Source organism: Callorhinus ursinus, unplaced genomic scaffold (assembly GCF_003265705.2).
Source record: "Callorhinus ursinus isolate GAN/ISIS: 27379988/994484 unplaced genomic scaffold, GSC_fseal_2.0 scaffold83, whole genome shotgun sequence".
NCBI lineage: Eukaryota > Metazoa > Chordata > Mammalia > Carnivora > Otariidae > Callorhinus > Callorhinus ursinus.
The window spans coordinates 1,408,232-1,428,246 of NW_027397145.1; the positions used below are offsets into that span (position 1 = coordinate 1,408,232).

Here is a 20,015-nt window from a genome sequence, read left to right on the forward strand (position 1 = left end):
GCCTGGGTGGCTCAGTTGGTTAAGCGACTGCCTTCGGCTCAGGTCATGATCCTGGAGTCCCGGGATCGAGTCCCGCATTGGGCTCCCTGCTCGGCGGGGAGTCTGCTTCTCCCTCTGACCCTTCCCCCCCTCCTGTGCTCTCTCTCTCATATAAATAAAATCTTAAAAAACAAACAAAAACACTATATGCAGCTTTAAAAAAAAAGTTAAGGTAATTCTAGTTATTAGCAACAACTTAAAGTAGCTAAAGTTAATAAATATTAAAACGATGTATTAAATGGTTTGTGGTACAAATCTGGAAAAAATTGATAATTACCTTTATTCTTTTATACTTCTGTGATAAATGAACTCTTACTGGCTTGCCAAATACTAATGCTGGTGTGGTTGTATAATAATCCACTGCAGCTTGAGCATCCTCTGTAGTTGCCATTTCAATAAATGCCTAAAATTGGACAAAATTATTATTTCCGAAACAAAAGAACAATGCCAAGTCTTTCTAGATATATTTAATCATTAGAAAGCATTTTTAAGAGTCTAAAAACAGAACCAACACTGCTAATTTGCTATTTTTTATTTTTATTATTATGTTATGTTAATCACCATATATTACATCATTAGTTTTTGTAATTTGCTATTTTTTTAAAAGGTCATCTCAGATTTTACTATCTTCATGCTACTCAAGTGTCATTATGTCTACTGTATTTGAAACAATTTGGCACCCATTTTGGTAAAAGTTTGGAATAGCTTCTCAAATAATTATCATCCTTTCAGAGCCCTTATAATAATATGGTGACAATTTTACTGCTGAAAGACCACAATTAATAAATTTAGTAAATAATCCATTAGGCTGAGAAATTAATGTTATTGACATACTTCAACTCTCTGCTTTTTTCTCTATTAAATTCCGTATTAATGATTTAAAATTATATTGAGTTCTCTTTCTAATACAAAATCATGTAATCCCTTCAGGAAATATATTAGTAATGAATAAATACTACACTTATTTCAACTCATACCTCATTAATTTTATTTAGAATCAGATGATTTGAAATGACTCCAAACGGTTCCACCAGCTGTAACAGTTGATATCTCAAGTTTTTCCCTCGCTGAAAATCCATGATGTGAACAACTCGGCTTGTTTCCTATCCATTAGGAAAAAATCAAGTCAAGAGGTCTCTTTAGAATCAAGATGAAACAAGTTATATATTAGAAGTTTCAAGTCTAAAGTTAACCAGACCAGATTAAGTATTTAAAACAACTCATTAACATTCTAGAGAATTTTAAAACTACACAGGAAATCAGATTCACTGGGATATATCTCAAAGTTTCAGAAAGCCTCTGCAGTTATTTTTAAATAGAATACTATACACATAAATGGACAGCAAAATTTGGTACACTCAAGGTGAGATCTCTTTACTGTGGGTATATGAAAAAGTCATATAAAAGCCTGATGGTTTTCAAGCAATAGCAGTCTTTCTGTAATAAAGGACTAAAATACAGGTTCAATTTATAGAAATCTCAAAGTTAAATTACATTTCCCCAAAAAACAAAGTAAAATAAAGAGCTGTATTACTGACCACTCTGCCTTTCTGCATGTGTCTTGGTCCTTGCAGGTTCCCATTTCCAGCACCTTTATGGACAAAAAGTGTTTTTTTTTTCAATCTTATAATAAATATACTTAACAGTTTTGAGTGAAAAATGGGACATCTTCCTTTTTTAAAGATTTATTTTACAGAGAGAGAACACACAAGAGTGGGTTGGTGAGGGGGCAGAGGAAGAGAAGCAGACTCTCTGCTGAGTGCAGAGCCTTACAAAGGGCTCCATCTCAGGACACTGAGATCATGAACTGAACAGAAACCAAGAATAGGGACACTTAACCAACTAAGCCACACACGCACCCCTCTTTTTCTTTTCTCTATTTAAAAGTAGGTTCTACATCCATCCAGGAGCCCAATGCGGGGCCAGAATTCACAACCCTGAGATTAAGACCTGAGCTGACATCAAGAGTCGGACGCTAAACCGACTGAGCCACCCAGGCGCCTCAGGAAAACAGGACATCTTTCAAACACAAATCAGAGGTTACCACAAATACAGTAAGAACCATGTCTTCTCATGTGATATGATGTTATTTTTGGATAATTTTTCAGTAAGCCTTCTTTTACCTCTAATCACTGCATTTCATTTTTATGGTAAAAGCTCTTAGGGAAAGGTAACAAATTTTATAATCACCCAGATTTCCTCTTGGTCCAACTGCTGGTCCCCCAAGATGAAATGAGGGAGGTGGAGGTCCCAGAATTCCTGGTGCTGGGTTTGTAGACTGCTGCAGCATGAATGGATCACCCCTAGTAATGTGAGACATAAAATGTAATGAATGACAAAGAGGTCCATCAGAAATAATTTAAGATTTATTATTAAAATACCCCTTTAGTGATTATAATTCCAATCGTTGCAGGCATTTGTATGTGTGAAGTAACTAGGGAAAAAGCTATAACAATAAAATTCACTAAGATAAAAATTAGAATTCTAAAGATTCTTTTACCCACAGTGACTTATACCAAGCTCTCATATTTAATAAAGATACTCAGAAAACAGTTTTTGTTTATAAATTTTGAAAGTTTAACCTGAATTCCTTACAATGATCTCCTTTATAAACAAGAGCTTAAAAATTTTAACTTACATTGTGTGTCCTGTATCATTGTCAGGATTCCATTCTGGGTAGCTTTAAAGAGACCAGAAAATTAACTTTAAAATAAAACTGTCCTTTTCACAAAATAGCCTTGTTTGGCCTTTAAAACAGAGTTTATTTATTAGTGAAGTTATAAGAGAGTCTAAGTGTTAGAAATATTACAGTTTAAAACATATCATATAGATACTTCCAAAAAATCCTCCAGAACTACAAAATAATCCAAATGAACAAGAATAAACTTGTTTTGTATTGAAAATGTAGGTGATATATGTTGAAGTTTAATTTTTAAATTTATTTGGTAAGTCATAGGAGGAAAAAGGGCTGCATGGGGAATTGGAAATGTTGAGTATACAGGGAAAATAAGGACCTACCACAGATTTTCCTTCTCCAATTGTAATACCAATACCAAAAACAGAGTTGAGTTGTGACACTAGAAAGAAAAGAAAGCCCCAACAGAGCTAGACATATGTGAAAACTGGCACTCTAGTGAACAACGGGTATGTGTGTTTAAGCAGGGAGATGCTTTATGAATTCAATTCCATTCCAGCAGCTTAAAATCAGAACCAAAGGTAACTCAAAAGCAAAAAATGTATCTTGACGGATTCTGCTTAACAACTTGTAATTTCTAATGACTTTTTCCCTTTTCTCTATCTTCTATATTTTTAGAGCATGTATTAACTGTTATTGAAAATGCCTGAGTCAGAATATTCTGTGTATCAAAGGCCATCTTTAAGTCTACTAAAAATTCTTGCAATTTGTAGAAAAAGAGCCATTGTTTATTTGCCCTACAAGTAATATTAAATAACCAAATACCACTATCACTGAACCTAATATTCCGAAAGAGAGATTCCAGATCTAAACATTTTGTTTGTAATTGGTAAAATCTGGTATCAACTATGCAGTGGTAACAATGTGGATATTACAAGCAAATGACGAACTCCCCAAAACCAATCAATGGCTGTTTCTGATTCACGGTACGGATGCTTTAAAGGTATTTCAAACTCCTACATTTCAAGAAGAAGCTGGCATCGACGACTGTGACTTGCTCCATTGATATGTTGACTCCACTCCTGCAGCAAAGTAAATTAGTAGAATTAACAAAAATAAAGCTAAAGTATTTTCATTTGAACCAAACTCTAGGAAGTTAATTTATATGCAATATGACAGATCGTAGAAACACCTGACCATTCACTAGTCACAATGAATTAATTTAAAACCACTTCTCTGAATCCTTGTAGCATGATCCTGCCCTCAAATACGCCATGCACATTCTTGGAAAAACTGGATAACTTGGTTAACATACTAATAGACCTGACAGGGAAAAGATAGAGTTAATAAAGATCAAGAATAACAACTGACCTTGAGATCAACTAGACATACTATTCTCTGCTGTGGACCAAACTGGGTTATATATATTGTATCATTAGAACTGCTTTTATATAACTCTATGATAAAATATCCATGCTTCTATTTTTCTAAAAATGTTATAAATGTAGTTAAAAAGAGACTCTTTTATCATTTTATCCAGCTTTGAGGCATGTTCCAAGTGTACTACAGCCATGAAAAGCTAAGATTCAACAGGAATGGCTTTTCTAGAAAATGCTCCCCATTTATCAAAAAACTAAGCTCCCATTATATTTCCCAAAAGTAAAGAAGCAAATTTCAGGAATGTCTGTTTCCAAATTTTAGGGAGGGGAAACACTATATCCATCAATATTTGTGCTCCTTTGTGGTTATTTTTAATTTAAGGGATTAACTTCTTTCCTATTTTATGCAAATAAGCTTTCCTTTTTAAAAAAATGCACATATAAATGATCAATGTTTTAGACAATTGAGTTAGGAAAAGTAGGCTCTGCAGTCAGATTACCTAGATTCCATTCCCAAGGTGCCACTTAGTAGACATGAATCCTTGGTACATATTACTGAAATTTACTATGATTCAATACTCTCCTAGGATTTTGTGTAAAGTGAATGACTCAAGGTAAACTGCTTATCAGAACATTGCCAGGCACATAAGAAGTGCTCGAAAAAGAAAAAAAAAAATGAATTGTCATTACACTGCTTATAAAGCTATCTCGTTTTACAATTCCTGCTTTACAAGTATCGTTGTTTCACAAATTCCCACAAAATGAGGCAACTTTTGTCACATCCACACTACCTAATGCATTGTATTTGGAATATAAAACAGGGTTAAGGCAATGTTTTTAAAAGGGGGTCTCACTAAGAGCTGAACTAAAGAAACCAAATTACAAGAGATACCTTCTTGAAAAGCTTCAGAATGGTATTTTATAAACCTAATTTTTAAAAAATGGATTTATATTACAACAGCTTACAAACTTCCTCTGCCCTAAAAGAATTAACTAAAATCCTGTGGAAGAACTATGGAAGCTGTATCTCAAATCTAGATTGTCTTTTAAAAATAATGGCTAATAGCTAAGGAACTTGAAGAAATCTCTCCAGCTGGCTCCACAACAAGTTATTTGGGATATAAAAAGTTTGTACTTGCAAAGCAACAGACCACTAACTTATTGGAGGACACTTTTAAAATGGCTGTAAGAAGAGGCGCCATAGGTAAAGTTCACAAAATTCGTAAGAGGGATTAAGCAAATACCTTAACTTAGAATTTTCTGAACTAAAAATATTCAGATTTTATTTAAATGTCCTTGAGAAGCAGTGCGTTGGGAGAGGAGTAAAAGTTACCCTATTAGGCACGTTTCTAATTCACAGGAGATGGAAAGGGTATCTAGTTGAACAGAAAACTATTTATATCCAATCCTCTATGCTCTTTAAAGTTTCAAACTTATGGTAAAAGTGTAGCTGGTCTTTCAAAGTACTAGAAGGAAGGCCAAGATCAAAGAATTATTATGTACCTCCCAAACCCACCCATTCCTAATCTGCACTACACCACATCAGATCTTTGGTTTAAAGTGAGGATTAAGAGTCAAAAGGGTTTTTAAAAAACGTATATCCTTGATTCTACATTGAGGTAGCTTTCACATCAGATTAATAAGGTAAAAGGATTCACGTTTTGAATGTAGAAGTTCTGTAGGAAAACTATATTCACCTTGATGTCTTTGAGATACCTAAATTATATAAAGAAAGGATAATTTGGGAGAAGCACTTCTGGAATGGCAGAATAAAGAATTTAAGGGCTTCTAGAATAATACTAAAAGGAAAAATATGAACCCAAGTGACAAGACAGTGAAAAGGCTGTAGTGGGCACTTTAAGTGAAAAGAATTTGAGGGAAGTTTGAGGTTGTGGAGAAAAGCAATTTGACATTCTAAAATGACCTAGAAAGAAATAAAAGCAACACCATCACTGAAAGTCACTTAAAATATCAAATAATGACAAATAATGATGACAAATTAGATCACGTTTTTCACCTAAAAGTTCCTTAGTTCATAGTAAGATGAAGTTTTGCTCATGTAAGCTATTTAACACTACCACTAAGTGAAAAGAACAGATTTTCCAAGTTATGCAGCAATACCAGAGAGCAGGATTAAATGTTTAAAAATTTTCATTATCTACTTTCACCACAGGAATTTTCTCTCAAGTCGTTGTTTCTATATCAGCTATAAAATGAGAAAGGACCACAACTAAAGGTAAATAATTATTTTTTCAATAACACAGATACCCAGAAAACATGAGCTATGTTAAGGAAACTGGAATACATTGAGAATCCAAGTACTTAAACTTCTTAAAATTGGCCCAATTTACAAATATAAATTTTGTAAATCAATCAACCAATCAATCAATCAAAGGGCCTCAAGTAATTCTTAAATGTTCCCAATACTGTGGCATAATACCAAAACCAGCTAGGGCCTAAGCATTTTTACAGGTACCTCTTGCACTACGCAGAGTATCTTACTCTTGAATCCAAAGTTTCATCAGATATTTTAAAACTGTTCTTTCATTAATTTAGATCCATTTAGCTATAGTGATTTATTAATATTATTATTCAGGAACTAATAGGCAGCAAAATTTGGAGAGAAAAGAGTAATCACATATAATACAGAAACTTTTCTCTGATTAAAGCCCTCTTGTGGTTTCTTTTTGTGTTCCTTTAGTGTTTTTCTATGTGCAAGCAACAAGGGTAAATACTGCTCAAAGTCAGAATAAGATTTCCAGCAACAGCTCTTGATGTATGAGGACTCCATTAGCAAAGATTTTAAGTCCCTTAGAATCACCTTCATTTGAGACACTGTAGCTATTTTGCTTGGAATTTAGAGATCCTATCTGAGAACACTGATCATATTGCCAATTCTGCAAAAGGCAAGAAGTAACAGAAAAAACTGAGTCACCGAAGTTTTGTGGACCTTTTCATTAAATCAACTCCCAGCAGAGCTAAAACTTTATCCAACATATTTGGAAAAAAGACAACACTAAAGACACCTAGCAAATAAAATTCCTTAACTTTTATGAGTTTGGGGCTACATCTTCAATAAAAATTAATCTAGGAATTTAAATTTAGCATTCAATGTTAGTTAATTTTATTTGGATTAAAGATTAAAATATTCCTTATTTGTGCTGTACTTAAACTATTATACACTGATTCAAAAGATTTTTGTATTATAGAAATACATAAATTTGGCTAAGAATTAACTTCTTAAAAGACATTTTTCAAAGTATTCTGTAAATTCAAATAAAAGAAGTCTCTTAATTATCTGAGGCAAAAATACTGAGATTGAAACACAGAAAAGGGAGTGACTGGTAATACTTTTAAATAGATTAAAAACAAAACCATTCATGATCCATGATTTAGTTTACTCAAAAAAAATCAAGTCACTAAAAAATGCATTTTAAACGGAGAGATGAAAAAGAAATGATCCTTCCAGATGTTACCTTAAAGAAAAAACCCTGAACAGTAATCATCAAATCAATTTCATGGCAGCACATGGTAAGTAGAATAACTGTACAGCACATCAGGAAATATGGACGGTCAGAGAGCATAGATCAAGCTATTAGAGTGCTGTTATGTTGACTTTTAAGCCAACTGCACTATGTATCGAAAAAAATTCTGTGAGAATGAGTAACACTGAAAACGCAAGAGAAAGGACAATGTATTTATAAGGGCATTTTGAAAAAGCTCCCATTTTGCTAGATGTGATAATTAAAGCAAAGGAGAATTAGATATATATATATTTTTTTTTTCTCTCTCAAATGACTATACCAGAAGTCTAAGCCTAGTCAGAAAAAGAATATGCTTATGAGGAACATAGAGCAGGATACTGCAGTAGTTGATTTTCCCAAGTCTCTAAAGGGACAGATGCAATATGGGATAATAAAAAGTGAGTTTTGAAGTATGTTTAAGAAAGCTGTGGAAAAGGAGAAAAAAAATGATGAAAAATTTCAGTCATAGTATGAGAGTTTGTGTTAAAGGGAAATTAAAAAAGAAGAATGAACTAATCTAAAATATGAAACATACTGAAACAAACACCAGGGCTCTACATTAACTTTCCCTGTAGCCACAGATAAGGAAAAAAAGAGAATTGTTCAAGAATACATCTTTACTACATACAAATCAGCAATCAAGACAGATGGAGAGCTGAAATCTAGCATCCTGAATGGCAGAGCACATTGACTGCAAAAAAAAAAAAATACTTAAAACAATTCAACAAAGCAGACAAAAAACCTGCTTAAATATATGGTTAAGAAGAACATATTGATGCCAAAAACCAACAAGATAATCCCAGTGGATGACAGCTTTGTGGCTAGAAGTCATCTAGGCAGATTGTATTAATGTAAAGCCCTGGTTTAATGCTCAAAAACAATTACCTTCCAAATAAAGTGTTCTCAAAAGCATAAAAATTCTTGATCAACTCAGTGTCACCAGACTACAGAATTAGAGTAAAAGATATAGGTAAATACAGAATAGTCACTACAATGTAAAAGAAATTAGAAGTATCTGTTGCATTAACTCACCTTATTAGAATGAACTGGCAAATCACATATAGAGCACAGATGGGGATAACCCTTCGGTAAGAGTCCATGGAAGTCTTCAATATTGCTACTTGGAGGAGCGCCCCTCTTTTTCTCAAAGAGAGATCTCTCTTGTAAGGGGCCAGGACCACGTCCCATTCTCTCATACTCACTGTCAAATTTATGATAGTTATGCGAGGTCTCACCAAAAAAAGAATCATCCCTACACCTTTCTCCATCTCTTAATCTGTCATCTTCATAATCCATTCTGTCATAATAACCAGATTCTTGAGAACGACTTCCATGGTCATAATCAAGCACTGGGTTGAGACTAGGACCACGATCATCAAAACTATCTCTTCTAAAGTGCCTTTTTTCTTCCCAATCATCCCTAGGTACTCTGTATGGTGGTTCCCGTGTAGCAGATCTGCCATCTCTACCATAACTCAATGTAGGGCCTTCTTCAGTTCTCCTCCTTTTAAGCTGTAGAAGGATTTGGGGCAAATTCTCAGGAGTAATCTTGTCCTCTGGATAACGACTCAGTTCATCTAAGTCTCTAGCAGACAGACCAAAGCTGGCCAAAATGTTACTGGCCTGGTCTGCATCTCCACGGTGTTGAGAAGACAAAGGGAGTGGACCTCTACTTCCAATGTTAAATATAGACTGCAAATTATGGGAAGAAGTACTAGCAGAAGACAGTGCACTATGAGCTCCTTGTTGATTCAATGAAGAACTCATTCCAAGATTCATTAAACTAGCAAGGCGTGCAGTACCCTGGTTCATCCTTCCAAGAGATGCTGGCATACTTAAAGACTGGGTAGCAGCAGCAAGAAGGCCTATTCCTGCTGCAGACAGGTCACGCCCATGACCCTGCGAATCCCTACCGAGAGATGACTGCTGGAATGACTTGGACATTGTAGAACTATCTCTTGTCTAGTTTATAGACTTAAAAAAAAATTTTTTTTTAAAAGAAGGCCAAAAAGAAAGCTCAAACTAGCAAACTAGGTTAACTTTGCTTCAAAAAATGGTAACGCCAAGAAAAAGGATCAATAAGGACTGTAGAATCTTCTTCAAGCTGAGAACCAGCAGACAACTCTGTAGAAAAATAAGCAATTTTAGTCATAAATCCCTTTAAGTAGATGCTGTTTTTTTAGAAAAAAAACTTATGCATCATGTTGATTTAAAAAAAACATTTAAGATCTCAAACTTACAAGGAATTTATTACATATCTTAAACAGATTCCAGATGTATGCAGAGCCTGCATATAGATATTTAAAAAGTAGTGTTTCATGCCAAAGTTTATTAAAGGGAATTCCATACTGAATTTAAAAACATTTCAATTGAAGGATTAGATGTCTGAGTACATCAAAATTTCAATAAAAATATAGATGGGTCTCTTCTTTTGGAAGAATAAAAATACACCCTATAGTATGATGTTTAAGTTCCAGGAGAAGACTAAAAACAAACAAAAAAATCAAGGTCAGCAAGTCAGATGAATCAGTTGTATTCTGCTTTAGAAAATGAGACCTATTATTACTATCAGAAAGAACCAAGTAAAATCACAAGTAAATGAAGCTTAGGAGCCAAGTACCTAGTATAAGATCTAAGACCAAACACAATAGTCGAGACCTTTATGCAGCAAAATCAATTTGAGGTAAAGACAGATGAAGAAAAATAAGCGACTTCCTAGTTTAAGGATTTCTGCACAAATTTAAGCCATATAACTAACTGCCTTCTTACTATCCATCCTATATCAGGCAGTGCTTATTTCATTTCTAATATTAAAAAGTAAGGAGAACTAAATATGGTCAATATAGAAATAGGAGAACTCCAAAGAAAAAACCCAGGTACAGGAAGTATAAGTGATTTAAAAGAAGTGAAACTCCCCTCTAAGTTAGCATCCATCAAAGCTCATTTAATATATTCTGGGCTACAGAACCTTCTAGAGCTCAAAACAGGTAAAAATGAAAATGGTATTGTGCTTACACAGATTTCTGTAAATTTTTCACAAGATTAGCCCATTCACCGGGTAATTTTAAATTCTGAACACAATCCCCCCAAGATACGTTTCTGGATGAAGTTACTGTCATTATCTCCCTTAAATTATTATTTTATCTCAAATTGTTACAGACGAATTTGCAAAGCATTTACATGTGATTTTCATAAATCAAATGACATACATAACAAATGTTCTTGATGAAATAATTTTTTATAATCACAACTATATACCGAGGTTAAGTCTAAAGTTGTCTGCTACATAATTCAATTAAGAAGCATTGCTCTGTTAAGTTTCATACATTTGATCACCCGTACACCTAAGCACTGGTGGTTTAATACTATTAAACTTTATTACATTAAAAACTGGGCACTATTCAATAGTTACAAGTCTATTATGGGACCAATTCCACCAATGATCGAATAAAGCAAGGAAACACTGGACATACAGTGGTAGAGGAAGTATAAAAAAAAGTTGCAGGCAAGACTTAGTTAGATTTTACAAAAAGATGTAACAAAGTTAAAAAGACACAGAAATGCTATCAGAGGTGATTGGAATTACAGAAGATGTTTTTGCACACCAAGAGAGATGAAACCGAGAAAAGATACTAAAGAAACTAGTTCTAGATGAGATATACTATATAAACTACTTACGCTTTAAGAATAATAAAGACAAGAGTAAGTGGACTTTTTTGGATGACAGTTTCCTTGGTGTCTTATAGAAAATGCCATATAGAATGGCAGTTGAAAAACTGCAAACATTAACAGGACCCTCTAAATTTTCACGTATACTTTATTTTAAAAGATCAAAACCTTTAAGAGGGTTTTCTAAAACCAGCATTTCGAAGTAGCAATATTACTATTAATGGCAGTTTTGCCCTTCATGGTACAGACAAAGTTGTGTAATACAGAAAAGTCATTTTTTTTTTTTTTAAGGACTATTCCTTTCCCTTAGGGATATTATACAGTAGTATTAAGAATATGTAAAAATTTTTAATTGATCATACTTTAAGGAAATGACTGTTGGATTACAGAGATCTCAATTACTTTTCTTTATAGCACATATGAAAAGGGTGTATCTGTAAAAGGAAAGGTTAAGAGAAGTAAAGATAAAAGATAACCTTAAGACAAAACAGAAAATGGATGTCAGAAAAAGAGCAAGACAGACAATGTAAATCCCATGACAACTTGTAATCTCGTAAGACTAACCATAATTTTTGACTCAGAGTTTCAACTTAAATGCAGCCCCACACAAGGACATGAGAACATTATTAGTGAAAAGTGACTTAAGTCAGACTTTTGACCAGAACACAAATAACCAGTCTTAATTTTTTTTTTCATTAAAACAAAGAAATTGAGAGAAATCAGACATGACAGCACTGTTCAAAGAGCACTTACAAAAATAGTTCCATTAGTATCTTCGGTCAGGGATAATAAAATGACAAGCCTTTTAAACGGCTCATTTAAGCAAAACCTACTGCCTATTAAGGTTAGCACAACAGTGAGGTGTTTACTAAATAACTTTTTAAAAAAGAGTAGCTTATTGTACTGTTTTTCCCCATATTATAAAATTGCCTTCCCATAGTACACTATACTACAGGGTAAGAAAGTTCAAAAATAGTTCCTTTGAAATAACTAATCTAGAATGTAATGTCAAAATCCAATTTATCCATTAAAATCTTAATGCCCATCAATGCAAAAAAACTTTCACTTCCAAAAAAAAGCAGCATCTCCACCCTAAAATCAGGAAACATGAGACAATTCTAAGTAACCTGGAACTTAAACCTAGTTCATGACATAAGTGTAAATGCTACCAAAAATGTTAACTTCACGGTCAACATCTGAATAACTATGTATGGTTAAGAAATAAGTTTCACTTAGTAACATTCAAGTCTCTCCATTCCATCAATAGCTTTATTGGATTTACTTTCTTCAACTAAAAAGTGGAATACTAAAATACTACAGAACACGATTATAGCTTAACACACTCACAAAGTTCATGGTAAAGAGAAGCAAATGGTCATTCCCCATCTAGATTTCCTATGTAAAGTAAGTTTGTCTCATTATTCATTCTTCCAGAGGATTATTTAGCAGGATTACTAAAATGAGCTTAAGAGGACTTTGGTTCTTTAAAACATTATAGAAAAAAATCCTTCAGCTTTTAAATTCAAAATTTTAAAATACGTCTTAAAGTATCTACTACCATATCGAACTTTAGTTATGTTCTCAATTATGTAAAATAACCGCATCGTAAAAACTATTTTTAATATACATATAATCATAAAAGCTTATAGAGATGCTTAAGGAAAAATATGTTGACATTTTAACCCTTCAATCTTACAAAAACTTAAAAAGCGACAGCTAGAAAACTGTAGCTTCTTACAGTATTTTTTTTAAAGATTTTATTTATTTATTTGAGAGAGAGAGAATGAGAGAGAGAGCACGAGAGGGAAGAGGGTCAGAGGGAGAAGCAGGCTCCACGGTGAGCAGGAAGCCTGATGCGGGACTCGATCCCAGGACTCCAGGATCATGACCTGAGCCGAAGGCAGTCGCTTAACCAACTGAGCCACCCAGCCGCCCGCTTCTTATAGTATTTTTCCCCCTTCTGAATTAAAAACACAAGTGGATGTTAAGAAATTTTCAGATTTTGGGGTGCCTAGGTGGCTCAGCTGGTTAAGTGTCTGCTTAGCGGGGAGCCTTGCTTCTCCCTCTCACTCCCCTGCTTGTACTCTCTCTCTCAAATATATAAATAAAATCTTAATTTTTTTTTCCAGATTTCCCAAATGTTCTATGAAAGCCAAACATCCTTGTGATTTGCTAAATTATTCATGTGAAAATATGCCAGGGGCCCCTGAGTGGCTCAGTCGGTTAAGCGTCTGCCTTCGGCTCAGGTCATGATCCCAGGATCCTGGGATCGAGCCCCGCACTGGGCTCCCTGAGCTCAGTGGGGAGCCTGCTTCTCCTTCTCCCTCTGCCTGCCTCTCTGCCTACCTGTGCTCTGTCAAAAAAAAAAAAAAAAAAAAAAAAAAAAAATATGCCAAGTATGTTTAAGGTAGCAGCCAACAATACCAATACAGCAAAAAAAAATTCTAATCATGTCACCAACAGACAGGAGGGAAAGTTCACCATTAGTAATTTCAAAGAAGCATCATTTCGGAAGGTAGCTGCTTAATTTTTGTCATCAATCACACAAAAACATAGATTCCTGTGGTCAGAATTTGTAAACCAAGCACCTATTTCCAACTATAGTAAAGGGTTAGGTTAATTATTCCTTAGTTTCACGCTTTTAATTATTTTTTTTAAAAAGATTTTTATTTGACAGAGAGAGAGAGACACAGCGAGAAGGAACACAAGCAAGGGGAATGGGAGAGGGAGAAGCAGGCTTCCTGCAGAGCAGGGAGCGTGATGCGGGGCTCGATCCCAGGACCCTGGAATCACGACCTGAGCCGAAGGCAGACGCTTAACGACTGAGCCACCCAGGCGCCCCACTTTTAATTAATTTAAAATGGTCTCACAATTCAGCAGTTTCCAACTTAAAGTTAGTAAATTTTTATTTTAACATTAGTTCACGTCACTCTTAATAGATTTTGTAACATATATCTCGTCTTAAGGGTTTGGTTTTTAAAAATGGATTTACTGAGGAATTATTCAATCTTTTATATAGAGAGCTTAAACCACTTTAAAACCTTATAATTTAATCTGTGGTTCTTCAGTGCCATAATCTCATTTTAGTATGGCATACCTTTGAGTGACTTAAAAAGGTTTTTCTCATAATAAAATGAAATACTAATAGTTCACAAACCTCTTAGGAAATAAAGTCCCAGCTCTATTCATTTCAGTTTTGTGTAAACAATATGCATCTCATCACACCTAAGGAAAAAACACTGTGAAAAGTAGTGCTGAGAAGGCTGAAAAAGTCCTTTACGATTATCATTCTTAATCCATTTTACAGACCTGGATTCAACTTCTAGCCCACTTCTTGATCCTTAGGCTAATGATATAAGAGTGTTTGTTGCAAAATGCCTTCAGCTGCTAAAACAGAAAACATGTTAATCAGGAGGGATTCCTATTCAGGCTTGGAATATTTTTCTTCTTCCTACACTTAAATTTTTTCTTAGCGACTTTCAATTAGACATTAAAAATTTTTAGATTAAAGCAATGCAGGATAGAAAGTTACTCCATTTACCTGACACTTGTGATTTGATTTGATTTATATTACCTTGTCTTACTTTCTTCTCTACTTAGAATTAGTGGTTTTCCTCAAGGTGCCATTCTGCACCCCTAAGATATTTCCTTCCACTTTATGTTCGACTCTCAGTTCCCACAAACATTTGTACAACTCTTTAATTTGGTATATATGGAGCTTTTTTACCAAATACCTTGATGTGAATGCTAGTTCTACTATAAAATAGCTAACTAAGCAAATCATTTAACATTTTTTTCACTTCTAAAATGGGAAAAATACCCACGTCATAAAGCTGTAAACATTTAATAAATTAATCCACATAAAACAGAATGGTTTCCGACACGTGGTCAGGACTGCAGTAATCATCTACTTTTATGCAGATGACCCTAAAAACCAATGCAATCTGATCCTAACAACCAATGAGAAAAACCTTGGATGCAGAAGGACTGACCCAGAGACATACCAATAAAGAGCTTATAAACCTTTCACTTGCACTGTACTCCCCATTTCATATGTCAACTTTAGTGCGTCATTCATTTCCTTTCAAAGCTGGAATTCATATTTGAATTTTGCTATTGAACCACAAGTAAGCTTTAAAAGACATCAGATTTAAAGGCTGGTAAGTGACCTAGAACACTGAAGACAAAAGCAGAGGCTAGGGGAATTGGACAAATTAAACCTTTTTTCCTTATTCTCCATTACCAATCTACCTTTAAATTAACTTCTCATCCTCAAAAAAGAAGTCCTTACACCTCCCTGACTCCCTGCCATAATCTTATTGGAGATACCCAGTCCTCCTGCCTTTCCAGCTGGCCTCTTTGCATCCCTGTTTACAGCTTCCAATACAAACCTCCCAAAACATCACTATTTTATATACTCCCCTGCTAAAAAACACATTACTCCCTACTACTGACCACATGAAAAGCACACCATGGTATTCAATGCCTTTCACATTCTAGTTGCATCCTACTTCTCGACTAAGCCAACTGACCTTATGCAAAATATTTTAGAAGCAGTTACAGGGACTGCTCAGTACTTGTGTAAATATATTTGCTGGACTATCTCCCCTCTTCATTTAATACTAGTAATTCTCTTAAGGCCCAGCACGGCCCCCCCCTTATATCATGCCAGTTTATATACAAACCACAGTGTATACAACACCCAAGTTTAGAAAGGGAACGCTAATATCTTAGATACCATCTACCTACCAATTTCCTATGCCTTCATCTTCCCTTTCTGCAGTCCCTTGTTTTTAAGTTTTATCACTTAATATATACATCTTTAAAAAAGGTGTTAATTTGGCATTCATGAATCTTACGCAAACTGACTTTTAATATATATGGACTGTTCTTACCTACTTCTAAAAAACTGATTCATACATGCATTAAACCTACATTTCACTGCAATATACATAACCACATGGCACATACACTTATTTATTCTGCAGACGATGAACACTTAGGCTGTTTCCAGTTTCCCACCATTACCAAGAATGTTGGTATGACTATTTCTTGGTGTCTCCTTAAGTTTCAAGTTTTAAACTCCCTCCTCTGTGGTGCTCTTTCAAAATATTATAGCCCATACAAGGATACTCAGTTAAGCACTGTTAAGTGTTCTGCTGTTCCACATTTTCTTACATCAAGAATTTTTATGTACAAATCTAATTCTTTGATACTCAACAGGGGCTCAAACACTTATTTTAAATTTTCACATATGGAATAGGTTCTTATAAAAGTTACCATACCAAAGGGAGATATTTAATATCCTAGTAATTGCCACAAAGGGGAAAAAAACAACCATACAAATCATCCCCAAAGATCAGAAAGTTATCTTCATTAGCAATCAGTGATACTGCAAATCTAAGATCCTATTTAGAACCTAATATCAACTGATTACTTTCCATACTTGCTATGTTTATTGCTGCCCAGAAGGACATCTACCATAGGTATCATCCTTTGCTCTTATCCAGCAGCAGTAGCTGGGATGAATTACCTCACCCTCCCTTCATTCACCTTGTTTTCCTACTAGTTTGTATTTTAAGATAGGCACCAACACCCACAAGCTATTGGGACTGTAGATCAAAGATAAATGTCAGATCTGCCATTTTAAAAACTTTCCGAAAAAAGCAAGCTCTTTTTATCAATTAACCTTTAAATCTGGAAAAGCTTTTTAAACTAAAACAAAATTTTTTATTTTTAAAAATTTAACCTTAAGATTTCATTGCTATTTGGGGCACCTGGGTGGCTCAGTTGGTTAAGTGACTGCCTTCGGCTCTGGTCGTGATCCTGGGGTCCCAGAATGGAGTCCCCTATCAGGCTCCCTGTTCAGGAGGGAGTCTGCTTCTCCCTCTGACCCTCCCCTCTCATTCTTTCTCTCTCTCTCACATAAAATAAAGTCTTAATAAAAAAAAGATTTCATTGCTATTTCCATAAATTTTAATTTCAGTCTTGAGCCTTATATATGCAGAGAACGTTAAAGTTTGATACACAGCTGGAAATTATACGGAAGCTGCATCATATCAAAGGCACTCCATCTACTCACAGACCTGCCAGTAATTATCAGTAATTATATTTGTCAGGCAAGATAACAGCACTTTATCACGTAACTCTTATTGTATTACATGTTTGTATTTAAGCTTATGATAGACACAGGCTGCAATAAGTCAAAAGCTAAAGTAGCAAACTTTAAAAACCACTTAAATTCTTTTAAAGCTACATATATACAATTCTCTCAAACCACTGGCTTTTCTCTCTGCTCATTTTAACTATCCAATAAAATTTTATACATGTAAACTTTTTTTAAAAAGAATTTCAAAGCTCTCAATCCCAATGATCCAATGAGAAGGCCCAATACATAGCTAAGAATTATAAATTACAGAGCTTCATTTCCTTGGAATAACCACGTGTATACGTATATATAAAAAACTGTGAAACTACACTGTCTACAACCCTTCCACCACACCCTCAAAGAACTCAGTATTGTCCATCCCAAAGTCAAGTCCACTCAGAACCTGTTGCCCCAAGTGTGGGACAGTTTTAATGCAACTCTAAAATGTGCTATAAATAACACTTTAACAAACCATTACCCCATTCTTTGATTTTGATCATTCCTAAAATAGTTTAATGGCTGCACTTCACACTGTAACCTAATTACTATCAGTCCCCACAATGGTAAATTAAATATTCTTACATAAGGATGTCTTCGGATTCCTCCATTTGTCTACATGTAATAACCAGGGTATCTTACATAATAAACACTACTTTCTGCCACTTCTGAATACTCTGCACCACTTCAGACTTTTAAGAAACTGGCTCCCTTTTATCTCAATTCCCCTCAAAAATATAGGAGGGCCTAAAGAAACAAAACAACATGATAAGCAGTCTAGCATGTATAAAAAATGTTTCATCGCCCTCCACCTACAAAAATAAATGTAATTTCTCGTGGAAATGTCAGAAAAACACAAGGAAAGAAATATAAATCACCCGTAATGCCAACGCCAACATCCAGAGCTAAGAAATTTTTTGGTACATCTCCATTTTTATGCTTATTCACAAAGTTCCTTTAAAAACCAACAAAAAAGGCATCAAATCTGGGATCAGCAGAGTTTTACTATTTCCTTTCCAAGTAAAACTATATTTCATTATTTCCCCATCATCATTCTCCTCTTAAAACATTGTTTTAAAAAGCTATATAGACTTCCATCAGATAGCCACACTATAATTAGCACATCTCTAAGTGTTAAATCTTTCAGACTTTTAGCAAGCTTGATAACTGAGATTACATTAATGTACACAAATCTTTTGTATACTGTTCCCTTAGGATAAACTCCTTTAAATATATTCCACTTTTAAGCCTATTTATTGTAACATGAGTCTGAATCAAATACCCAATCAAGACACAAGCATTTTAGAACACACCCGCAGCACTGCCACTATTTATATTGCCACCACCTCCTTGGGCTTTTAATCTTTTCTTCTATGAAACTAGGGATTTGAATTACATTTATTTCTGAAGTCATGTAAGACAATTTACTTGCTTTCCTCATGCTAACATCTGTTTACCTATCATTAACTCACTTGTTATATTATTTAGCACTTACAATACTCTAAAAACATTAATGAAATTATGTTTAAAGACTCCTTTAACGTACATGATCAGATCAAGAGTGGTTAAATCCTTTAGAATTAGTTCAAAATGGTATGTAAAGGCAGCTTCACTTAAACATAGCTGAGAAGGGAGTTGTGTGAAAACCTCCTCTGTGGGTAAAATATACGTTAATGTTATAACCATAAAAATGTTAAGTGCAAGGGAAAAATTGTAAATTTAAAGCACTTCACAAACATCTGGCTAAAGATCTCTTTTCCCAGTCTTACATAACAAACCAGAACAATCTTCATTTAGTACTTCAATTGTGTTCAATTTCAAGTTTGCAAAAACATTCTGGTTAAGTACAAAAGGCATACACAGCGTTTTTGCAACAAAAATCTTTGTCCACCTTCCATTTCTAAAACATTACTGTTGAAAAATTATGACGACAGACTGCGCAGATGACCGAGCCACTGAGTTTTCAAAAGGAAATTTTATTTTCAACCTTTATGAAAATAGCCTAAAACAGAATTTTTGCCCGTCGAGTACAACTGTTCTAATTTATCTGGGAGAAAATTGTGTTTTATTGACCACTTAAAAATCTTAAACCAAGCTCTATTCAAAAGAACGCAGCATAAAGACAAAAATCTCATTAGTAAGACCTGGGAAATAAACGATTCTCGCATTATTCCAGCGCGCTTGAAAGACTAGAAATTTCGGAATCGCCATAAGCGTTCTAGAAATATCTGTCTGGAAAACTGTAACTGATCCAATAGGAATATTCCACAGTATAAGGCCACAGAGCAGGAAAAACATCTAGGAGAATTCTTTCACGGCAAACGGGAAGAGTCTCTGTAAAACACCGAACATGGCACAAGGCTAGCAATGAAAAGAACAACGATGCGCCGACTACACCACGGTACTCCAAGCCCTTTGTCTGGAAACCGGAAGGTCCCACAACACACGATCCTTTTTAGAGGAACGCAGACTGATAATATCTTAATAAAGAGAGAAGGAATAGGAGGTGACTCTCTAAACAAGTCTCTTGGCTCGCAGCCTACTGCAGAAGGCTTTCTCCACTACGCAATACGAAAAACAAGCGTTAACGTTTCATTTTTCGGCCATTTTTACGCGATGGGGGT

General features: G+C 34.7%; 1 protein-coding gene across 9 annotated transcripts in view; it reads right to left on the reverse strand.

Annotated features, from left to right (window-relative positions):
• Positions 1-20,015, reverse strand: part of MATR3 (matrin 3) — a 46,353-nt gene that overhangs the window by 9,235 nt on the left and 17,103 nt on the right. For 3 of the 9 annotated variants that reach the window (XM_073887783.1, XM_025852130.2, XM_025852131.2), the window contains 7 exons: positions 8,610-9,701; positions 3,695-3,756; positions 2,678-2,719; positions 2,230-2,342; positions 1,578-1,630; positions 1,017-1,142; positions 317-442 (listed from right to left, as the gene is read on the reverse strand). In XM_073887783.1, coding sequence (XP_073743884.1) covers positions 317-442; positions 1,017-1,142; positions 1,578-1,630; positions 2,230-2,342; positions 2,678-2,719; positions 3,695-3,756; positions 8,610-9,521 — 1,434 coding nt within the window. In that variant the 5' untranslated portion in view covers positions 9,522-9,701. Of the gene's footprint in view, positions 1-316; positions 443-1,016; positions 1,143-1,577; positions 1,631-2,229; positions 2,343-2,677; positions 2,720-3,694; positions 3,757-8,609; positions 9,702-14,403; positions 14,454-14,555; positions 14,634-20,015 lie in introns of those variants that run through there. The other 6 variants (XM_073887788.1, XM_073887789.1, XM_073887784.1 and 3 more) reach the window with 5 other exon arrangements.